At 38.1% G+C, this 19,913-nt stretch overlaps 1 protein-coding gene across 1 annotated transcript; it reads left to right on the top strand.

Annotated features, from left to right (window-relative positions):
• The first annotated feature begins 7,128 nt into the window (after nt 1-7,128).
• LOC136239504 (ATP-dependent translocase ABCB1-like) lies at nt 7,129-18,607 on the top strand. Its single transcript, XM_066030249.1, has 25 exons — nt 7,129-7,283; nt 7,335-7,419; nt 8,788-9,269; nt 9,325-9,496; nt 9,631-9,755; nt 9,879-9,995; nt 10,054-10,108; nt 11,798-11,911; nt 12,171-12,281; nt 12,340-12,465; nt 12,640-13,014; nt 13,490-13,651; nt 13,710-13,758; nt 14,023-14,150; nt 14,554-14,715; nt 14,849-15,025; nt 15,109-15,192; nt 15,954-16,157; nt 16,436-16,536; nt 16,627-16,782; nt 17,092-17,248; nt 17,363-17,560; nt 17,627-17,833; nt 18,086-18,232; nt 18,287-18,607. The coding sequence occupies exons 1-25, from the start codon at nt 7,177-7,179 to the stop codon at nt 18,488-18,490; spliced, it is 4,005 nt and encodes a 1,334-aa protein (XP_065886321.1). The 5' UTR covers nt 7,129-7,176; the 3' UTR covers nt 18,491-18,607.
• Nucleotides 18,608-19,913: the final 1,306 nt, after the last annotated feature.

The raw sequence follows: 19,913 nt of genomic DNA, 5'->3' as shown, positions 1-19,913 counted from the left end.
GATAATGCATGGTATATAATGTGCTTGCAGCTGGCTTAGCATTTTGAAAAGAAACCCTCAGAGTGCTGTGGAAGACCACATGTGAAGTTGTATGAATACTGTTAATGTTCATGTGTTAACCATGTTCAGTGATGACCTTTGGGCTTGATACCTCTACAAGGTTAACTCATAATTTTTATAACTATAATTGTCACAGTTTAGTAGAGATGAAATGACTATAGTACTCACAGATACTAGACTGTGTGACATAAATCGATATCTATAATTTGTAATAAAAATGCATTCAGTTTCTGTTTGGCTGTATTGGCACTTAGAAAACATATAAATGGATAAAACACAAACTTTGAATGTTTCATAGAAGATGCTCCCTTTTTAGCACAGGTCTCTTTTACACAGTGTTAGGGAAATGATGGTCAGATTGCAAAGTACTAACCTGCCTGTACTATTGGTCTGTGCAAAAAAATTTACAAAATGTCAGGTATGATGAAAGTAGCTTGTCTTAGATTTCACCAGGATGTAATTAACCCCAAACAGGAAGTAAACATAATAGCAGCTTCAATTGTGTATTAAAATATTAACTGAGACAAATTTAGTATTCATGATGTAATTTCTTAATATAGCAATGATGTAATCCAGTTGTGTAGTTTGCCTACAATGACTAAATTTATACTATAATTATTAACCATAAAAGTGTAATCATCTACAGAGTCTGACTGGCTCCTCTGAAGCTAGTACCCCTCAGGGCAATTCCATATAAGTTGTAAATAAAGTAAATATTGATGGGTAATGGTCAAGTGTGTGTGCTTATGTTCAGGAAAACCGATATGGTTATTTTCAATGTAATATTGACGTTGTGTTTGTGAAAGTGAGTTGGTACTAGTTATTCTTGTAATTTTTTTGTCTACAAATTTTGGTAGTATTAGAAAATTCATACCATTAACTCACTATGTGGTATAGATAATAGAATTAGACAGAAGGAGAACTATAGGTAAAGATCTTGGTTTGTGCATGTAAATGTCTAGTATCTAACCAGGAAGTGATTGACATGTATTGCTTTATCTGCATGATAAGGTTATCTGTACACTTTGATTAGCTAGTTTGAAATTGAGCAGTTCATGATCGACTTGTATAGTTATTATACATGTAACCTGCATTTTGTTATCATGTGTCTGTGCCAATTGAGATATAGGCTATTCTGAATCATGCATTTTATGCTAACTGGAGAGATCAAGAAATCACGAATGCAAGTCAGCTGACTTCGAACAAGTGGTACCAGTGAAAATAACAAGACCAGTAAGGGCAGTTTCATAATACATTCCATCTAGTTGGTAACTAGAACCATCAACATTGCATCTAGTAAAATCTGTTTGCATTCTAACGTGCAGGTGCATAAAGAGAACGGTTAGGTGCATATTCGATTGTGGTATTCTATTTTTGAAAGTGAACTGCACTGAAACTGTGAAACTTAGATTTTGGAAGAGATCAGCAGAGGGGACAATGGGTTGTGGGAGCTATGACAACCCAATCGGGTTATGAAGCAATTGATTTTCGATACGTCACACCATTCAGGAATGATTGATTGATTGATTATAACTTTACAGTACTGCATACAGGTATAGAATAACACATGTACAATCAATGAAATCTTTAGGGTACAGTACTGATGGTCCGCTAGCAAGTACGGTTTTTTTTGTAATATCACATGACAAGTCGTACTATCACTACTATGATGTTTGAACTGACCCTTACATAACACCAAGTTTCACGTGTCACTGACATGATTTAAATTGTTAAAATGTATGAACCATGAAGTACACTTCCGCATCAAGTGCGTGTCAGTCTTGTGACCAGATGTATTGTGGGGGGAAGGCCTCATTTTGCCCCACCAAAGTATTTTTCCCCACCTGAATACAAAAGAGAAATAAGTGGTCTGGGAATGAGACTTTCCAGTTGTACATGTGCTCATCAAGTGTCTGTATACTGATTGTGAGTGATTGCCATAGTATCTGAAGAACAAACACATAGTCCTATTCCTACCCCAAAGGGCTAAAATGGCTAGTTGTGTTGTTGCAAAAGACTACCAGAACTCTCTTAGCATTATTTGTAAATGGTAGTCGGGCTAGAGAGGAGCTTCTCTATTATGGACACTTCTGGACCCAGAATTTTTTGGCCTATTTTGTTTTTCTCGAAATGGTGTTCATTGTTGTTTCGCTCAATGGCCAAATGTAATATTCTGTTTGGTGACAAACAAATTAGTTGGATACTTTTACTCTGTAACCAGATCCTTATGCAGTACCATATTAATTGTGTGTACTTCATGTGAGCATCCTAGCATATCTTTACTTTACCTAAATATCATTTTACAACCATATGTTTCAGCATCAGTTTGTACCATGGATCTTGTGTTTGGTCACATTTCTGATTCATGGTCTTGCAAGCAACTTGAAAATAAGATAATGCATGGTATATAATGTGCTTGCAGCTGGCTTAGCATTTGAAAAGAAACCCTCAGAGTGCCGTGGAAGACCACATGTGAAGTTGTATGAATACTGTTAATGTTCATGTGTTAACCATGTTCAGTGATGACCTTTGGGCTTGATACCTCTACAAGGTTAACTCATAATTTTTATAACTATAATTTTCACAGTTTAGTAGAGATGAAATGACTATTATGACTATAGTACTCACAGATACTAGACTGTGTGACATAAATCGATAACTATAATTTGTAATAAAAATGTCATTCAGTTTCTGTTTGGATGTATTGGCACTTAGAATACATATAAATGGATAAAACACAAACTTTGAATGTTTCATAGAAGATGTTCACTTTTCAGCACAGATCTCTTTTACAATTTGATTTCAGTGTTAGGGAAATGATGGTTATATTGCAAAGTACTAACTTGCCTGTACTATTGTTCTGTGCAAAATGTAATTTACAAAATGTCAGGTAATTTGTAGCAATAAAAATGTCAACTTGATGAGTCATTCAAGCAAACAGCTCGTATAGTTGCTACTGAGCTAATAATTATGTATGCAAACTTTTGTGTGTATGATTTGGATGCACAGGCTCATACTTCTACATGGCATGTATGGGCAATTGGAAACAGTGGAAATAGAAACCTGAAATGGAAAGTGGAAATGGAAATGGTCAAAGCGTCATAGAAATGTACCCTAGAGTAAAACCCTTGTTTAGTGGCCACCTCTTAAAGACCACCTCTGTACAAAGACCATATTGTAATTAGATCTCAAAGATGGCTAAGGACCACTTTGTGGTCACCTTTGATAAAGACCACCTCTTTACATGGTAATATTTGGTAAGCTTCAAACATGTATTTCATGACTCATATCAATGTCATCTCTACTTCACTCAAGTCATATACCATCATCACTTAGTTTGTACCAGCATAGATAAGGCCACTCCTAAAAAATTCATTGTTTCCCATTTCCCGCCCGCATGCAAATTCTTTTCCTGCATGGTCATTCATTATTGCCGTCAATATTCATTATTTATCCTGTGATTGCATTGGCAGCATAGCAGTAACTAGTTTAACATTCAGAAAGCCCTTTTAGCTAGCTTTTCACTGTTAAAGTTCTTGGTTTAAATATTTCTACTGTATTCTTATCTGCAAGTTAGTTATGAATTTCAAAAATTAGTGGAAATACTATAATGAATTTAATGAACCGCCAGCATGTATTTTTAAGGTCAATGAAATGGGAAACAATGAATTTTGTTGGAGTGGCCTAATACTATGGTACCAGAATGTGTTCTACACAAAATATTCCATGCAAGTGAAATGTAGCTAGTACACTACTACTTATTGTATCAATGAAGAGCCTAGTCTTTTAGCTGTTTTGATAAAGCAGTCTGGCATAGGATGTTTGGAACCTAGTTATCATTGCAATGCAATGTGAAGAGGTGGTCTTTGTAAAGAGGTGACCATGAAGTGGTCAGTATACCTGATCTAATTACAATGTGGTCTTTGTATAGAGGTAGTCTTTATAAGAAGGTGGTCTTTAAGAGGTGGCCACTAAACAAGGGTTTTACTCTAGGGTACATTTATATGATGATTTGACCATTTCCGTTTTCCACTTTCCGTTTCAGTTTCCATTTCCACTGTTTCCAATTGCCCTTCATGTACTTCACAAGATACCAGTCTCGCTTAGCCAGACTGATTTGTTTGATTATACCTGCTCCAAACAAAAGTCTGGAAGGGAAGAACCCAATTGACAATTAGCGACAGAAAGTAACAGCACCTGTATGGCCAGTTACATTAATGCATGTGTTTCTTAAGACATTTTAATGTATGACTGTGAAGCCAAAATTTAAGGCAGCAAAATACCTATTAAGGGAACTTTAAGTGAAGAAAAAAACACTTGGCATACACAATGGCCTATGCACCATGATGCTATGGAGGTACATAGCTATAGAACTCTGTGTGGGCAAAATTCTGAAGAAAGCTCTAAAAGAATCAATCCAGAGGATTTCTCCATGGTGCATCTGATTGTTATCCAGAACAAAGTCAGGCTATTTGGTAAGTTTCACACATGTTCTTGTTCAACCGGCTCTTGAACCAGCTTGAGCTCAAAGTTCAGTTAAAGCATTGCCTTGTTTGTGCTATACAATAAATATAGCACTCAAAGAGTGGTCTTGAGACCAAATATAGCACTCAACTTTTCCTTGTGCTATATTTTTCTATTACCCACTCCTTTGCATTTTTTTTTTGTATATCACTCGCGTCAGTATTCTAAAAGTCAAGCTGGTTTTTGATGAACTATCATCATGTAGCAATGCAAATACATCATATCACCAGTCCCAAGATATTTTGTGATATAGCAGTCTGGCTACAGAGACTAGTTGCTTAAAACTTTATCCAACAATACAACCCCATGGTGGCTCCCTTGGAGACGAAGCTCTGCATGACTCACTCATGTGCACAGGTATGATGGAATTAGCTTGTCTTAGATTTCACCAGGATGTAATTAATCCCACACAGGAAGTACACATAATAGCAGCTAAAATATAAATATATTTTTTAACTGAGACAAATTAAACTAAGACAAATTTAGTATTCATGATGTAATTTCTTAATATAGCAATGATGTAATCCACTTGTGTAGTTTGCCAACAATGGTGTATACCTTCTATAATTATTAACCATAAAAGTGTAATCATCTACAGCATCTGACTGGCTCCTCTGAAGCTATAGTACCCCTCAGGGCAATTCCGTACAAGTTGTAAATATAGTAAATATTGATGGGTAATAGTCAAGGAAAACCGATATGGTTATTTTCAATGTAATATTGACGTTGTGTCTTTGTGAAAGTGAAGTATTCAGTGATTCTTGTAAATTTTTTTGTCCACAAATTTTAGTGGGATTAGAAAATTTATACCATTAACTCACTATGTAGTGTAAATAGTAGAATTAAACAGAAGGATAAAGATCTTGGTTTGTGCATGTAAATGTCTAGTATCTAACCAGGAAATGATTGACATGTAATGCTTTATCTGATGATAAAGTTATCTGTACACTTTGATTAGCCAGTTTGAGATTGAGCAGTTCATGACCGACTTGTATAGTTATTATACATGTAGCCTGCATTATGTTATCATGTGTCTGTGCCAATTGGGATATAGGCTATTCTGAATCCTATCCGATTTTGGCTGGATTCATGCATTTTATGCTAATTGGAGAGATTAAGTATACAAGTCTTCACTTCACAATTTGTCTCTGAAATTTTGAGTTGAGTAGGGCATTTTTTCACAGCTATGCTGGGAGCTCAAAAGACAATAAACTAATGCAATGTATTTGAGACAAGCTGCAGACATGACATCATCTTCCTGTATTGTGTGTGTATACTAATTGGTGACCTCATTGTGTGATAAACTGTCATATGGGTTGTCAACAGGAAATCTGCAATATTTGAATTTGAAAAATTAGCGATTTTTGCACAGTCATGCACCCACAGTTACGAATGTAGTAATGCATCTGTCCATGTGTGTATCATAACTTTTAACTGAAACACATTTGCACACTATTATTTGGGCAGACTCCAGGCATACACAACATACTTTATATGTATGAATCTAAATCCATTTAGAGATGGTCCCCTGCATGCATATAACAAGGTACAGTACATATATACACACATCCATGCATTATAAGGTTGTATACATATACACGACTGTATGTTAACATGCTTATAATATGGTTCATGCAGACTGAGATTAGAAAGTGGGACTTTTTTTCTAGTGCACATGCACTTTCTAAATGGGAAAATTTTAGCCTTCATGTATTAGATTGTATCATGTTTGTGAAGCAAAGATAACACTCGTAAAGTTTGTTAAGAATTGTAATGGACTTTATCCACAATGACGTCACGAGCACAAGATGGCTGCATTATATGGGGTACTAATGTACAGGCGCCTATGGAGAAATTGATTTGATTGGATCAATCATAGGGAAGGAGATATCGAGACAACAGGTATATATGGGTACAAGACAACACAATAAACGATTTGTATTGCATGGTCGACATAATACCCATACCTGTTGGCTACTGGTCGGTATCTTTCTTGACGAGTGAAATATGATCGATCAAAACAATTTCTCCATAGGCGCCTGTACATTAGTACCCCTAATAATGCGGCCATCTTGTGCTCGTGACGTCATTGTGGATAAAGTCCATAGACATCTATAGCTATATATATAGCTATATAGGTTCTCTGCTATAGTTTTTAGGTGCATACATGCATATGCACATGATGTTAATTTTAGTGACAGATGACGATAGTGTGGCCATATGTATTAGTATATATTATCTATGGTGAGATGAGTACACAGTCATATAGTGCACAATAGAATGGGCAATAGATTACATGTGGAGTTATAAACAATTACATCACAGACCGCCTTTGGCATGCTGCCGACAACTCACCGATTAGTTGATGACTAGAAGCACAAGACCCAATGTGAAGAGAGTCAACCATGCAAGTCCAAAAAAGTTATACACATCACATTTGCATGATGCCTTCCAAGAGAAAGGTTCAAACCCTGCAAATGGATGATGTCACGTGCCACCTTAATTATCAGTATTACGTAGCTTGAATCGGATGATATAAATGAGAGAAATTTTAGCTCGCTTTTATTGAAGTGAAGATCAATAGTTGTAAACATGGACGAAAAAGCGAATGAATTGAATCACGCAAGCGATTTGCGTGAGAAGCGGGCTGTGTCAGAGAGTGTCGAAGAAATGTCCATTATCGACCAGGATAGCGAATTGTTAGCAGCGTACGTTTTCACAAACATTGTTTACGTTCTTCGTTTTTTTAGCCCAGCAAAGAAGGCCGATAATGGGTCCGAAAGTGAAGATGACTCGAAGAAAAGCAAGCCAAGAGCAGCTGGACCTTTGGAAATAGTAATCCTACGCACTGTTACACCATTATCGTGCTCTCAAACTAGAAACGGAACACAAAAGCTTTGTACAATTCGTGCATGGAGCACATACATATTACGCTTACAGCGCTTAACATTGCTTGTACGAGTTTTTCTTGTTTAAACAGGCCTTTAGGATTTAGTGCAGGGCGTTGTACACCTGGTGATTTGTAATTAGGTGGCTTCATACTTGACTTTAGCCCCTAGGGGAATTGGTGTTTAGTGCTGTTAATACATTAATACTATGAGTGGTCTCCATTTGTAACTACTAATCACTTTTTGTTTTCTGTATGTATGTATGTTTGTCAGTTTTGTTCTTGTATTTACCTTGCCGTGCCCACACAGATCTTTTACTACGATCTGATTGTGGTCGCACGAGACCGAGGTCACACATACTGTAAGCTAACTCTACTTATTGTGTTTTCTCATTTATAATAATGATGGTTCTCTCTGGAAGTATAAATTTACTATATACAGTAAAACCTCGTTAATAGGGCCACCTTTGGGACCCACAATAAATGGCCCTATTAGTGAGGTGGCTTTATTAATGAAAACCTCATTAATCCAGTCGTAAACAAATTGGCCTTATTATCAAGGTTTTCAACAAATCAACTCCTCGCTATAGTTGCTGTAACAGCTATATATGTGTCGTACAGGTTTCATCATAATGTACAGATAGGATTATCCATTACCTGAGGCATAATGGCTGCTAAAACATGAAGCACATTGCCAAGGTAGTGATACCTTGACTGTCTGCTCAGCTGGTCCCTTTATTGAGGAAATATTGTGTTAGTTTTACCAATTTAGTCCTGCAGTAAGTGGCCACTTACTGCAGGACTAAACTGGTAAATTAAGTGGCCCTATTAACAAAAATAAATCAATGGAATAGTATGGAAGATACATCTGGACTTTCAGGACCTGGCCACTACAACAAGGTGGCCTTATGAATGAGGTGGTCACTAAGTGAGGTTTCTCTGTACCAGTTTCTGTTTTACCAGTATCAAATTATTTACAGAAGCAATAGTGATAATAGACCACCAAGTAAACTTTGAATTGTCACCTATGCTGCCTGACTCACAAACTGTGTAACCTTTTCTGTGCTGTGTGTACATTGCTTGGCTAAAGGTTAAAAACAGAGCCTAGAAATATTCTCTACCAAACTTAATTAACAGGTTTTGTTTTTGTATTAACCGCAAATTGTCTGGATTTGTGTTAAATCATAACAGACATGATAATAATTAACATCCTGTTTTGATAAGTGTAATTCAATCAACAGAAACATTAGTGAATAGCATGTGATGTGTATAAGCACATTCATTCAGTGGGGGTATTAATTAGTCTCTGTTTTTAGTTTCGATTTGCCACATGGCTGGACTGGTTGCTGATGGCTATTGGGACAATTGCTGCTATAGCCCATGGAGTAACACTCCCTCTCCTAATGGTGGTCTTTGGTGAAAACACTGATGCTTTCTCAAATGAGTTTATCACTCGTCAACTTTCCGGGGTCCATAATCTCTCAGTGGAGAACATCAACTGTACAGCACTTTATACAATATGTCAGAATGAGACACAAGATTGTCGATTTTTCTTTGATAATTCCTTGTGTACTACTGGAGATGACCTCATTGATGATGTTAATATATTAGTCATCTACTATTGTGCTTTGGGAGTAGTGGCATTTATTGGTGGATGGATGCATGTGACATTTTTTTCACATGCCTGTGAACGACAGCTTCTGACTATTCGCAAAAGATTCTTTCGATCTGTTTTGAGGCAGGAGATTGGATGGTTTGATGTCAACAGTGTGGGAGAGCTCAACTCCAGACTAAGCGAGTGAGTCTTTATGCATTACTTTAATGTTGATAATTTAATTCTTTCTATTCTGTAGTGATATGGACAAGGTTCATACTGGAATTGGGGACAGGCTATCAACTTTCATCCAATGGACAACTAGCTTTTTTGGTGGTGTTGTTGTTGGATTTATTTACGACTGGAGATTGACATTGGTAATGTTGGCTGCAACTCCATTGATGGTGGCATCATCTGCATTCTTAGTTAGCGTGAGTTTTTAGATAGAGCCGTAGTATGAAGATAGGAATCTAGTGACTACAGAAAATTTTTAGTGCTATTTGTGTATGTTTTTAGGGATGGAGTGTTAAGAGTTTAGTTGTACTGTTAATGTGTTGTGTGTTAGATGTTGGCCAAGTTCAGTAGTGAAGGACTGAAGGAGTATGCCAGTGCTGGAGCTGTGGCTGAAGAGGTGCTCTCTTCTATCCGAACTGTGGTATCATTTGGTGGACAACAGAAAGAGATTGGTCGGTATGTGACATTTGAGTGTGTGCATGCACACATACCACGCACGCACGCACGCACGCACACACACACACACACACACACACACACACATGCACACATGTTTTATGACTCAGTTGCTGCATGTAGGTACAATGCACGCTTGAAAGATGCCAGGAAGATCGGAGTAAAGAAAGGTATTTCAACTGGACTGGGAATAGCTCTCACCTCATTCTTCATCTTCTTCATTCACGCAGTAGGATTTTGGTAAGCTCCAACACCTCCCCTAACTATCTTACCGTCCTGTATCATCCCATCTCTACAGGTTTGGAGCCTACCTCATTCAGTATGAAGATGCTACGAGTGGAGAAGTACTGACTGTAAGTTTGTATGGCTGTGTCTAAGACTTTATATACTAGTTAAAGCACTGCCGTGCGTACGATATGGAATTAAAAGCACGAGGGCATGGGCAAGAGACTAACATAGTACGAGGCAAAGCTGAGTGCTATATTAGGCTCAAGACCATGCCTAAGTGCTTTTATTGTACAAGCGTAGTGGTGCTTTAACTGGTTTAAAGTGCTGTCTTGTTGTCTTGTTTGGAGCGTTCATTTCATGAACTTGAACTGCGTCGGTGTTGGATTTACAGAGTCTTGCTAGTAAGCACCCTTAAGACACTTACAGCCCACTTCTAAACGCTGAAGACGAACAATGGAAATGCAAAAACTTTCTCTTAATAATTTCACTGATGTTCTTTATGCCACTTTATAGAACTTTACGTGGGAAAGATCAAAGGAAAAAGTGTACTTTGAATTTCATAAAGTACACTTTAGAGCAAGCAGTGCTTGCTATCACATTCCCTGTACAGCCTGCAGCATTACCACACACACCAGGGTAAGGAATAAGTGCTGTATAATTGCTTTAAATGATTTATGGAACTTTCTAGTCGTGTAGCTTCACCATACACTAGGACTCGTAATTAATATGTGTTGCACGAATTATTAGCAACCTGAATGCACACAAACTAGTTTAACAAAGTAACTCACGCATAGTTCACCATAGTTTGGCATAGTAGACGTTCATTGCGTATTTTGGCAGATTTTGGTCACAACCCACAATCAATTCTATGTCACTGACACATGGTGAAGTACGTGATACCTCCAGGACTTGTCCGTTTACATTAACAAACATAACAGCAACATTACCTTCTCCCACCCATCATCAAAGCATTTAAGTATGTCTATAAAAGCAATCCAGTGGTAGAACTCGTATTGGCTGGGGTGACTGTCCACTCAGTACGGCGAGGGCTATCAGCCTTCACCAGCTTGGGTGATTAGTTGTACTGGCGTGAGCGCCGTGGGCTATTAGATGTTATGTACATGATCTTTCTTTTTCATAAATATTTCCAATCAGTGCATAACTGTTCTTTATTGTGACGCAAATGGAAAATATAGCACACTTGAATGTGTTACGGAAAATAAAGCACACTTTTTGCTTTGATCTCTCCCACGCAAAGTAAGTAGTAGTAACTAATCTAACCTGTAACTGCAAACAGTAAAACCAGCTTAGCTGTCATCTCTCGTGCAACCTTGCTGAATAACTTCTCCCTGGTGTATGAAAATAAGTAATATGGTTGGGATAAAGGGATGGATAAAATGCTGACTTTGGAATGCTATAGACCTTTGATAATCTGGTTGTCCTGTGGTGACATGAGACTTCAAGGTCATGCATGCATCAGTGGAGGTACAGTGTTTTGCATGTTGGTTGTCAGTCGTACAAAAATTCTGAATGGGACTCACGTGAAAACCAACCAATGATAAGCAACCAGACTTTTTCAAAGTCTTACGAAGAATCTGATTGGCTGTTTTTCACGTGATATCACCAGTGAAAGGAATTGTAACGACAATCATCTTGCAATCTACTGTCTACTGTAGGACAAACCCTGGTAATGGAATTATGTAAGATCCTTAGCATTGCTAAAATATATTCTAAAGGAATGGATTCTTCTAGTGTGGATGACTGTTTGTGGTACTACTGCAAGTAATGGTTGCTGTTGTTTGTATCGTGTATAGGTGTTTGTGGCACTGCTGGTCGGAGCCTTCTCACTGGGACAGGCAGCTCCTGGTCTGCAGGACTTCTCAGTTGCTTTGGGTGCTGCTGGATTCATCTATGACACTGTTGATAGGGTAAGGTTGTAATCTGGGACACTGTTTATAACTCCAGGTGGGCTGATTGACATTTCACTTCAGTTGAATTCTATTACATTTTGGCCTTCAGTGATTGTGTATAGTGGTTCTAATCATCCGAGTATTTAAAAACAGTATGCAAGATACCAGGAAACCAGAAACATTTTAAAGTATTTAGACAGAATTGCTTTCTGTTTCTTTGGTATTTATAGCTCTATATTTATTGGTGTATTTTGATGCGTCTGTCATGTTTGTGTAGGTGCCGTTGATAGATTCACAGTCATCAGAAGGCCTCAAGCCAGAGAAGTTCGATAGTGAAATTGTGTTTGACAACATTCACTTCACCTACCCAGCCAGACCGGATGTTGAAGTGAGCGAACAATGATGTACATGTTGATCATACACCTTCTGTGTTTGATGGTCCACAGGTGTTGAAGGGACTCGATGTGAGAATCAGTCCTGGACAAACTCTGGCACTAGTTGGACCAAGTGGTTGTGGGAAGAGTACCATCACTCAGTTACTACAAAGATTCTATGATCCTGATCAAGGGAAGGTGTGTGGTTGTAGATAAGTTAGTAGTGTAGTCCTCAACATTGTATTTGCTTGAGCTAATTGAAGCAATCTTTTTATGTTTTTCTACTCATCTTTGTGAGTGTACTTGTCCGTTTGTCCATATCTTTAGTGTGTCAGATGTTAGCATGTTGTACTGTCCATTCTTTTATTGCAGGTAACTGTTGGTGGATATGATGTTAAAGAACTGAACTTACGTTGGTTACGTTCCAACATTGGAGTAGTTAGTCAGGAGCCAGTGTTGTTTGCTACTACAATAGCAGAGAACATTCGTTATGGTAGAGATGATGTTACAGAAGAAGAAATAATTGCAGCAACCGAAGCTGCAAATGCTCACTCGTTCATCAGTCAACTTCCTGATGGATATAACACTTTAGTAGGAGAGATGGGTACTCAACTATCAGGAGGACAGAAACAACGTATAGCCATTGCTCGTGCCATAGTGAGAGACCCAAAGATATTAATACTGGATGAGGCAACATCAGCACTTGATGCTGAGAGTGAATCCTTAGTACAAGCTGCTCTGGATCAGGTATGTAAACCTGCTTAACTGGTTACTGGTACAGAGTATTACCTGTTTAACTGGTTATTTGTTATGTGTTCAACTGGGATTGGATTGTTCATCTTGGTGTGTGTGTGCGTACGTGCATGTGTGCATGGGGTAAGCATACGGATTACCTGCTTGACTAGCTGCTTGTCTAAAGCAAGTGTTCGAAACTTCTCGTGTAATTATATCCCTTCCCTGCTGTGATAATGAGTTTTATCTCTAATTTTTTGTTACTAACTTGGCTGTTCTAGTATGGAAAAACACTTTCTTTCAGTGAACCTTGTGTATTGTGGACACTTCATCATAAGGGTATTGAATTATGATATTTTATGTGTGTGCTAACTAAAAAATAGTAACCAAGTGTTAGGATTATGTGGGTATCATCCTTTTTTTATTTGTTTCATTAAACGTTTGATTTGAAAGCACAGGTTCTTATGTGGTGCACTATGTTGTCGTACAGGCTAGCCACGGTCGTACCACAATCATCATAGCCCACAGATTATCTACCATACAAGGAGCTGATGTTATTGCAGCAATTGTTAATGGCAAGCTAGCAGAATCTGGTAACCATCAAACTCTATTGATGAAGAAGGGAGTGTACTTTGATCTTGTACAAGCTCAGGTAAGGAGCTAGTCACTCACATACACTAGATGTTGTTATTGTGTTGTGATGGGTGTAGTCTTATGGTGGAGAAGGTGAAGTGTTCACTGAAGATGAAATTGTGACTGGTGAGTGTGTGCGTGCGTGTTTGTGTGAGTGTATACTGTATACAGGACCAGACTGGTTGGCAGTGGTTCAAAGAGACCAGTACCTCTAAAAACCGACCAGTACATTCTAAAATCTGCCCAGTACAAATCTTACATTTATCACTGATGTACATGCAATATACTCTAGTACAACACACAGCATATTAGTTCATGTTAACTTAGGCCACCACTTAGGAATTCCTGGGCAGAACCCTGTGTATACAGTGTCATGTTTGATTATCACAGGAATTCTGGCTAAATACCAAAGACAAGCATCTTCGAAAGGTAGTGCATCAACACCAACTGTTTCCAAGTCATTTGCTAAACAGTTTTCACGCCAACAGTCAAACCAACCAATAGAAGAAGATGAGGAGGTATTGTAGTTTGTGGGCATGTATAGGGCCTATTGGCCATTTAAAGATTTGTTCTTTACTTTGATCGTGTTATGTGTTTTGGCTTGATGTTAAGCAGCTCTGTTAGACTGTACAATATTGTTACCTCATAACTTATGTAGTTGGTGTTGTGTACATTAGGTACATAGGTGCAATGTTAGACTTGTTATAGACATGGAGCTAAGTCCTAGAGGTTTCACCATGGAAAGCATTGTGATTGACTGTAGTACATTCACAGCCCATTTTGTTTTTGTTTTTTTACACTTCTTAACTTTGATGCAAGTCTGGCAACTAAGTCTTTGGCAAATGTTTTTTGTAACTTAAAGGGTCTCCTACCAAAGGGGTTGTGTGCTATGCAATATTTTGCCTGCCTGTCTCTCCACAGCTTGGTAATGAACACGATAAAGCCCTCCCTGATCCTTCACTATGGCGTGTGGTCAGGGCTAGTGCTCCAGAGTGGTACCTGATCTTGACTGGTGTAATAGCATCGGCAATTGATGGAGGTACCTTCCCTATCGTCTCTGTGTTCATGGGAAGACTTTTTGAGGTGTGTAGTTTGCATGTATCTGTGTGTACATGTCCGTTTATTTATAGTGTGTCTATGTGTCAGCTATGGTTATTCATGATTTATATTTATATAGTAAACTACAGACACACAATGTTACCATATCAAATCTTAGGTGTATGCTGACCCACGTACTGCTGAAGAGGAGGGAAGATTATGGTCTTTGTTGTTTATTGCACTCGCTGGTGTGGCAGGACTTGTTGGTTTTCTTCGTACGTTTTGTTTTTCTGTGTCTGGTGAGGCCCTCACTGCTCGACTAAGGAGCATATCCTTTAAAGCCATCATGAGACAGGTACAGTAATATTTTTATTGAAAACTTATGGTTTTTATGTTAATAGCTGACTAGCTTCATTTTATTTGACATTGTTCTTGTAGGATATTGGATGGTTTGATCAGGAGCAGAACTCAACCGGAGCCCTTACAACCAGGTTGTCACGTGATGCCAGCCAAGTACAAGGAGTAAGTTGTGTAGTAATAGCAGTTTTAGTATGAAATGTTTGTTGTAACATAAGACACACCTACACTGAGGTGATGATGGTTTTCCAAAGTAAAAGGAAGCCAAAACCAACTCACTCTGGTAGATTTTCACACTGGCACCTTTTGTGACAGCTTATCTCACATGTTAGATGAATGTGTAATTCTTGCTCAAAATAAAAGTGTTGACTGTCTGGCTGCCTTACCAGTTTTATTGCAAGCTTCTATGTGATTTACAGCAGTCGAAGGCCTGCATGTAGGGAAACTTGAGCTACATTCCATTGCAAACCACAGATCAAAATAGAGTGCCTGCCTTGCGTCAGTTGTTACTATTAAGTCACGGGAGTCAAATCCTGGCAGTATTGTTTGTTTATTCTATCGTACTACATATTTAGTAAATAGTTTACTTTTTTCAGTATTGTAGTATTGTAGTATTGCTTTAATGAGAGACACACTACACTACACTACACTACACTACACTACCCTACCCTACACTACACTACACTACCCTACCCTACCCTACCCTACCCTACCCTACCCTACACTACACTACCCTACCCTACCCTACACTACACTACACTACACTACCCTACCCTACCCTACACTACACTACACTACACCACACCACATTACACCACACCACACCACACTAAACTACACCACACCACACCACACTACACCACACCACACTACACTACATGCACAACATACAGGGAAATTATGTTTCTCTGTATTGTATTTACTAGGCCACAGGGACACGTCTCGGTGCAGTGACCCAAATCATCTCTGGCCTACTGACAGGAATCATCGTAGCCTTCATCTATGGCTGGTTGACTACACTATTAATTCTCTTGGCAGTACCAGTGATGATGGTAACAACTACCATCCAAAGTAAATTGGTCTTTGGAATTGCAGGAAACAGCAAAAAAGCTTATGAAAAGGCTGGAAGTGTAAGTGTATAAATAGCTACTCCATCTACATCAATCTACACCAACATGTTGAATATATGAGAACAGCAGTAAATGTGACTTCACACGAATGTAGCTCCATGTTCCTTTATCTGAATGGGGTAAAAGACATGGAGTTGTAATGCCCTCAGCTAGTTAAATTAATTTTAAAAATTATATATGACCTACATGTATGAGCGGCTTTGGGCTTCAGAAAAAAAAGGGCGATATCTATGCAAAACAATGTTCATTCACAAAGATGTTTGTGTTACTTTCTGTAGATTGCATTTGAGTCAGTATCCAACATACGTACAGTAGTGGCATTAGGTCTGGAAGATAATTTCTCATCCAAATACAATGATAGTCTGTATGAGCCTTACAAGTGAGTAGTGTGTATTTGTAGTGTAGTGTGTCTGTCTGTCACTAAACAAGAATTTGCATTGTAAGGTTGTTGTGTTTTGTGCTTTATTAGGAAGGCTCTGAAAGGCAGTCACATTCTTGGAATTGGCAATGGCTTCACCGATGGATTTATTTATTTTTTGTATGCCATCGTATTCCGTTTTGGAACTTTTCTGATCACTCTAGATGAAGACCACTCTCTTCATCAGGAATTTGATGACGTCTACACGTAAGTAATGTGTCATTTGTTATTTAGTTTTAGAGATTAGGGTGATATATCAATACTTTGCTGTATCACAATACGCAAGAGAGTGATACAGGTATTTGTACTACTTTAATATATCAATACATCATGTATTGCAATATTGGGTGTGTCACCTTGAACATTACATGTTTGGCATAAATATTGAAATACAGATGCTGGTTATCAAAGTTTACTGAAGTTATTATTCTGTTTGTCTCTGACTTGCATATAGTAGTGATTGTTACATTGTAAAAGTGTCAACATATCTTTGTTTTACTGCTTTGTTGTTTACAGGGTGTTCTTTGCAGTGTTCTTTGGAATACTGTCGGCAGCACAAGCCAGTGCTTTCATTCCCAACTATGCTAAGGCCAGACTGTCTGCCAAGAGGATATTTGCATTGGAAGATCTAGTACCAGCCATTGATAGCTACTCTGAAGAAGGAGATAAGCCAGTGAGTACTGCCATCCATACATATAGGGTTGTAACTGATGGTCAACATAACAACACAGCAATTTTTTTGTGCATATTGTAATGTAGTACAACGTATCTATATTGTCTCTACTAGGAGAATATTGATGGTCAGGTATCACTGGAGAAGGTGGAGTTCAAGTATGCCACTAGACCTGATGTACCAGTACTACAAGGACTCAGTCTATCAGTGAAGTCAGGACAGACATTAGCTCTTGTGGGTCCCAGTGGATGTGGCAAGAGTACAGTAGTGTCACTATTGGAACGATTCTATGATCCTGTGAAAGGAAGTGTGGTAAGTGAAAGAGAGTTTTGAAGTAATGATAAGGTGTTTTAAAAATATACTTAATTTCTGTTATAGCAACTAGATGGAATGGACACAAAGCAGTTGAACATTCGGTGGCTTCGTTATCAGATGGGACTAGTATCACAAGAGCCAACATTATTTGATTGCAGTATTGCTGATAACATCCGATATGGAGATAACTTCCGTGAAGTGAGTGATGAAGAAGTGGAAGAAGCTGCAAAGTCTGCCAACATACATAACTTCATCACTTCACTACCACAAGTGAGTACCAGAATGTGTACACCAAATGAACCGACTCAATTCAATATACATATTTTTTATCATTTTATTAAATTGCTGTACAGTTAGTACAAAATACTCTAACTAAACAGCCACCTAAAGGTCACCTTTTCATTTATCTGTCACTTAGGTAGAATTTTGCCAGTGACAGTTAGATAGAAATATGATCATTTGCCTGTCTTAGTGTTTTAAAATGATTCTGCATACTAAGTGTTACTGCTACTGGTATTGTAGGGTTACTCTACCAATGTGGGATCTCGTGGTACTCAATTATCAGGAGGACAGAAACAACGTATAGCGATTGCTCGTGCTTTAGTGAGGAAACCCAAGATATTGTTACTGGATGAGGCAACATCAGCTTTGGACACTGAGAGTGAAAAGGTATGTGGACAATGATGAAGTATGTTAGAGTGTAGTGAGCTTGTTGATTGTTAGGTGGTTCAAGAGGCACTGGATAAGGCTAGGGAGGGTCGTACCAGTGTAGTAATAGCTCACAGGTTATCCACCATCCACAATGCTGACCTGATTGTAGTGATCAAGGATGGTAAAGCCATTGAAGCAGGAACTCATTTTGAACTGATGTCCCAGAAGGGAGTCTACTATAAACTGAACGAAGCACAAATGTTGTTCACAGAGTGAACACATTTTACAGCTGTTATATACTAGATAGGTGATTATTAGCATGACATGATTTATCAGTTGTATATGATCGATTTCGTCCCATTATATTACATCATCATAATATTACATTAACTCGCGTTATTTTGTTATGCAGTTCACATGGTGTTAGTGGTTTACCCTGGCCTTATACGTACACATCTGTAGTTACCAGCTACCAATGGGTATCCAAGTTGTTACATTTGGGAAGCCAGTGCATGATGGGGACAGATTCCATGTATACAGCAGTACCTTTCCAAAATTAATGTAATGGGAACCAAGTATTAAACATCGGTGCTGTTAGCATGCATCTGGCAAGTATGCTGATGTAAGCATAGTTAGCATACAGGGAAGTTAAACAACAGAACTGCATGATATGCTCACTGTGGTGGTAGTAGTACCACACAAAAACCACTAAGCTGTGAAAAAAGGTGCGGCCTTCAATAGTACTCTACATGTTATTTGTCCTATCATTCTAGTGTTAGGACAACACCAAGCCAAGCCAGTTTCTAATATAACATGAAACACCAAGCCACGAAACATGAAACACCAAGCCAGTTTCTAATATACTCATAACTGAACTGAAACACCAAACCAGTTTCTAATATGAAACACCAAGCCAGTTTATAACATGAAACACCAAGCCAGTTTCTAATATACTCGTAACTGAACTGGTATATACCAGGCTTGTTGTAATTACCCAATGAAAGTAATCAGTACTATTACAATTACTTTTTGAAGCCAATCTAATGATTACAATTACAATTACTTCAGTATGTAAAATAATGATTAATAATTACAATTACTTTTCAATTATTACTGTACATGTGGGGTTAGAGCTGGGTGATATACTGGTATTGTTAATAATCGGTGATATTTAAGTTATACTGGTTTTGATACCACCTGCTTTTTTTAATACCGCCATACCATCTGGGCACTATGTGGGTTTGTTTCATCCCATATTTAGAAGGTAACCAGACATGTGACAATCAATGTTTGTAGGCAGGTGCTGATGTAGTCAGCTAACCAAACTATATGTAAACAAGTTTGTTAGTGGTAGTTTGTACCTGAGGCTTGCTGAGCTACCATGGGTATTTGGTGCTTTTGTTGTGGTAAATGGCAGTTACTTTAATACCAATAGCTTTTACATTAATACTGTGATACTTCTTATGGAAGGTATACCGTTCGTTATTTTTCAATACCGCCCAGCACTAATTGGGGTACAACAATAACTTACTTACAGTTCTCCAGCATTAATCTTAAGGTACGTCTATTAACTCTTCAAACTTTTTTGGTAATAGTCTACATATATTTTGGTCTGAGAACATTGCCACTATGGTTGAATACACACTCAAATGGTGCAAATGTTGCTGCTATTCTTTGCTATTGTACTTAAAATGGGGTA

The sequence above is a fragment of the Dysidea avara genome, chromosome 11 (genome assembly GCF_963678975.1).
Source record: "Dysidea avara chromosome 11, odDysAvar1.4, whole genome shotgun sequence".
Classification (NCBI taxonomy): Eukaryota; Metazoa; Porifera; class Demospongiae; order Dictyoceratida; family Dysideidae; genus Dysidea; species Dysidea avara.
The sequence above is the reverse complement of the archived record's forward strand: the minus strand, read 5'-3'. Positions and strand labels throughout refer to the sequence as shown.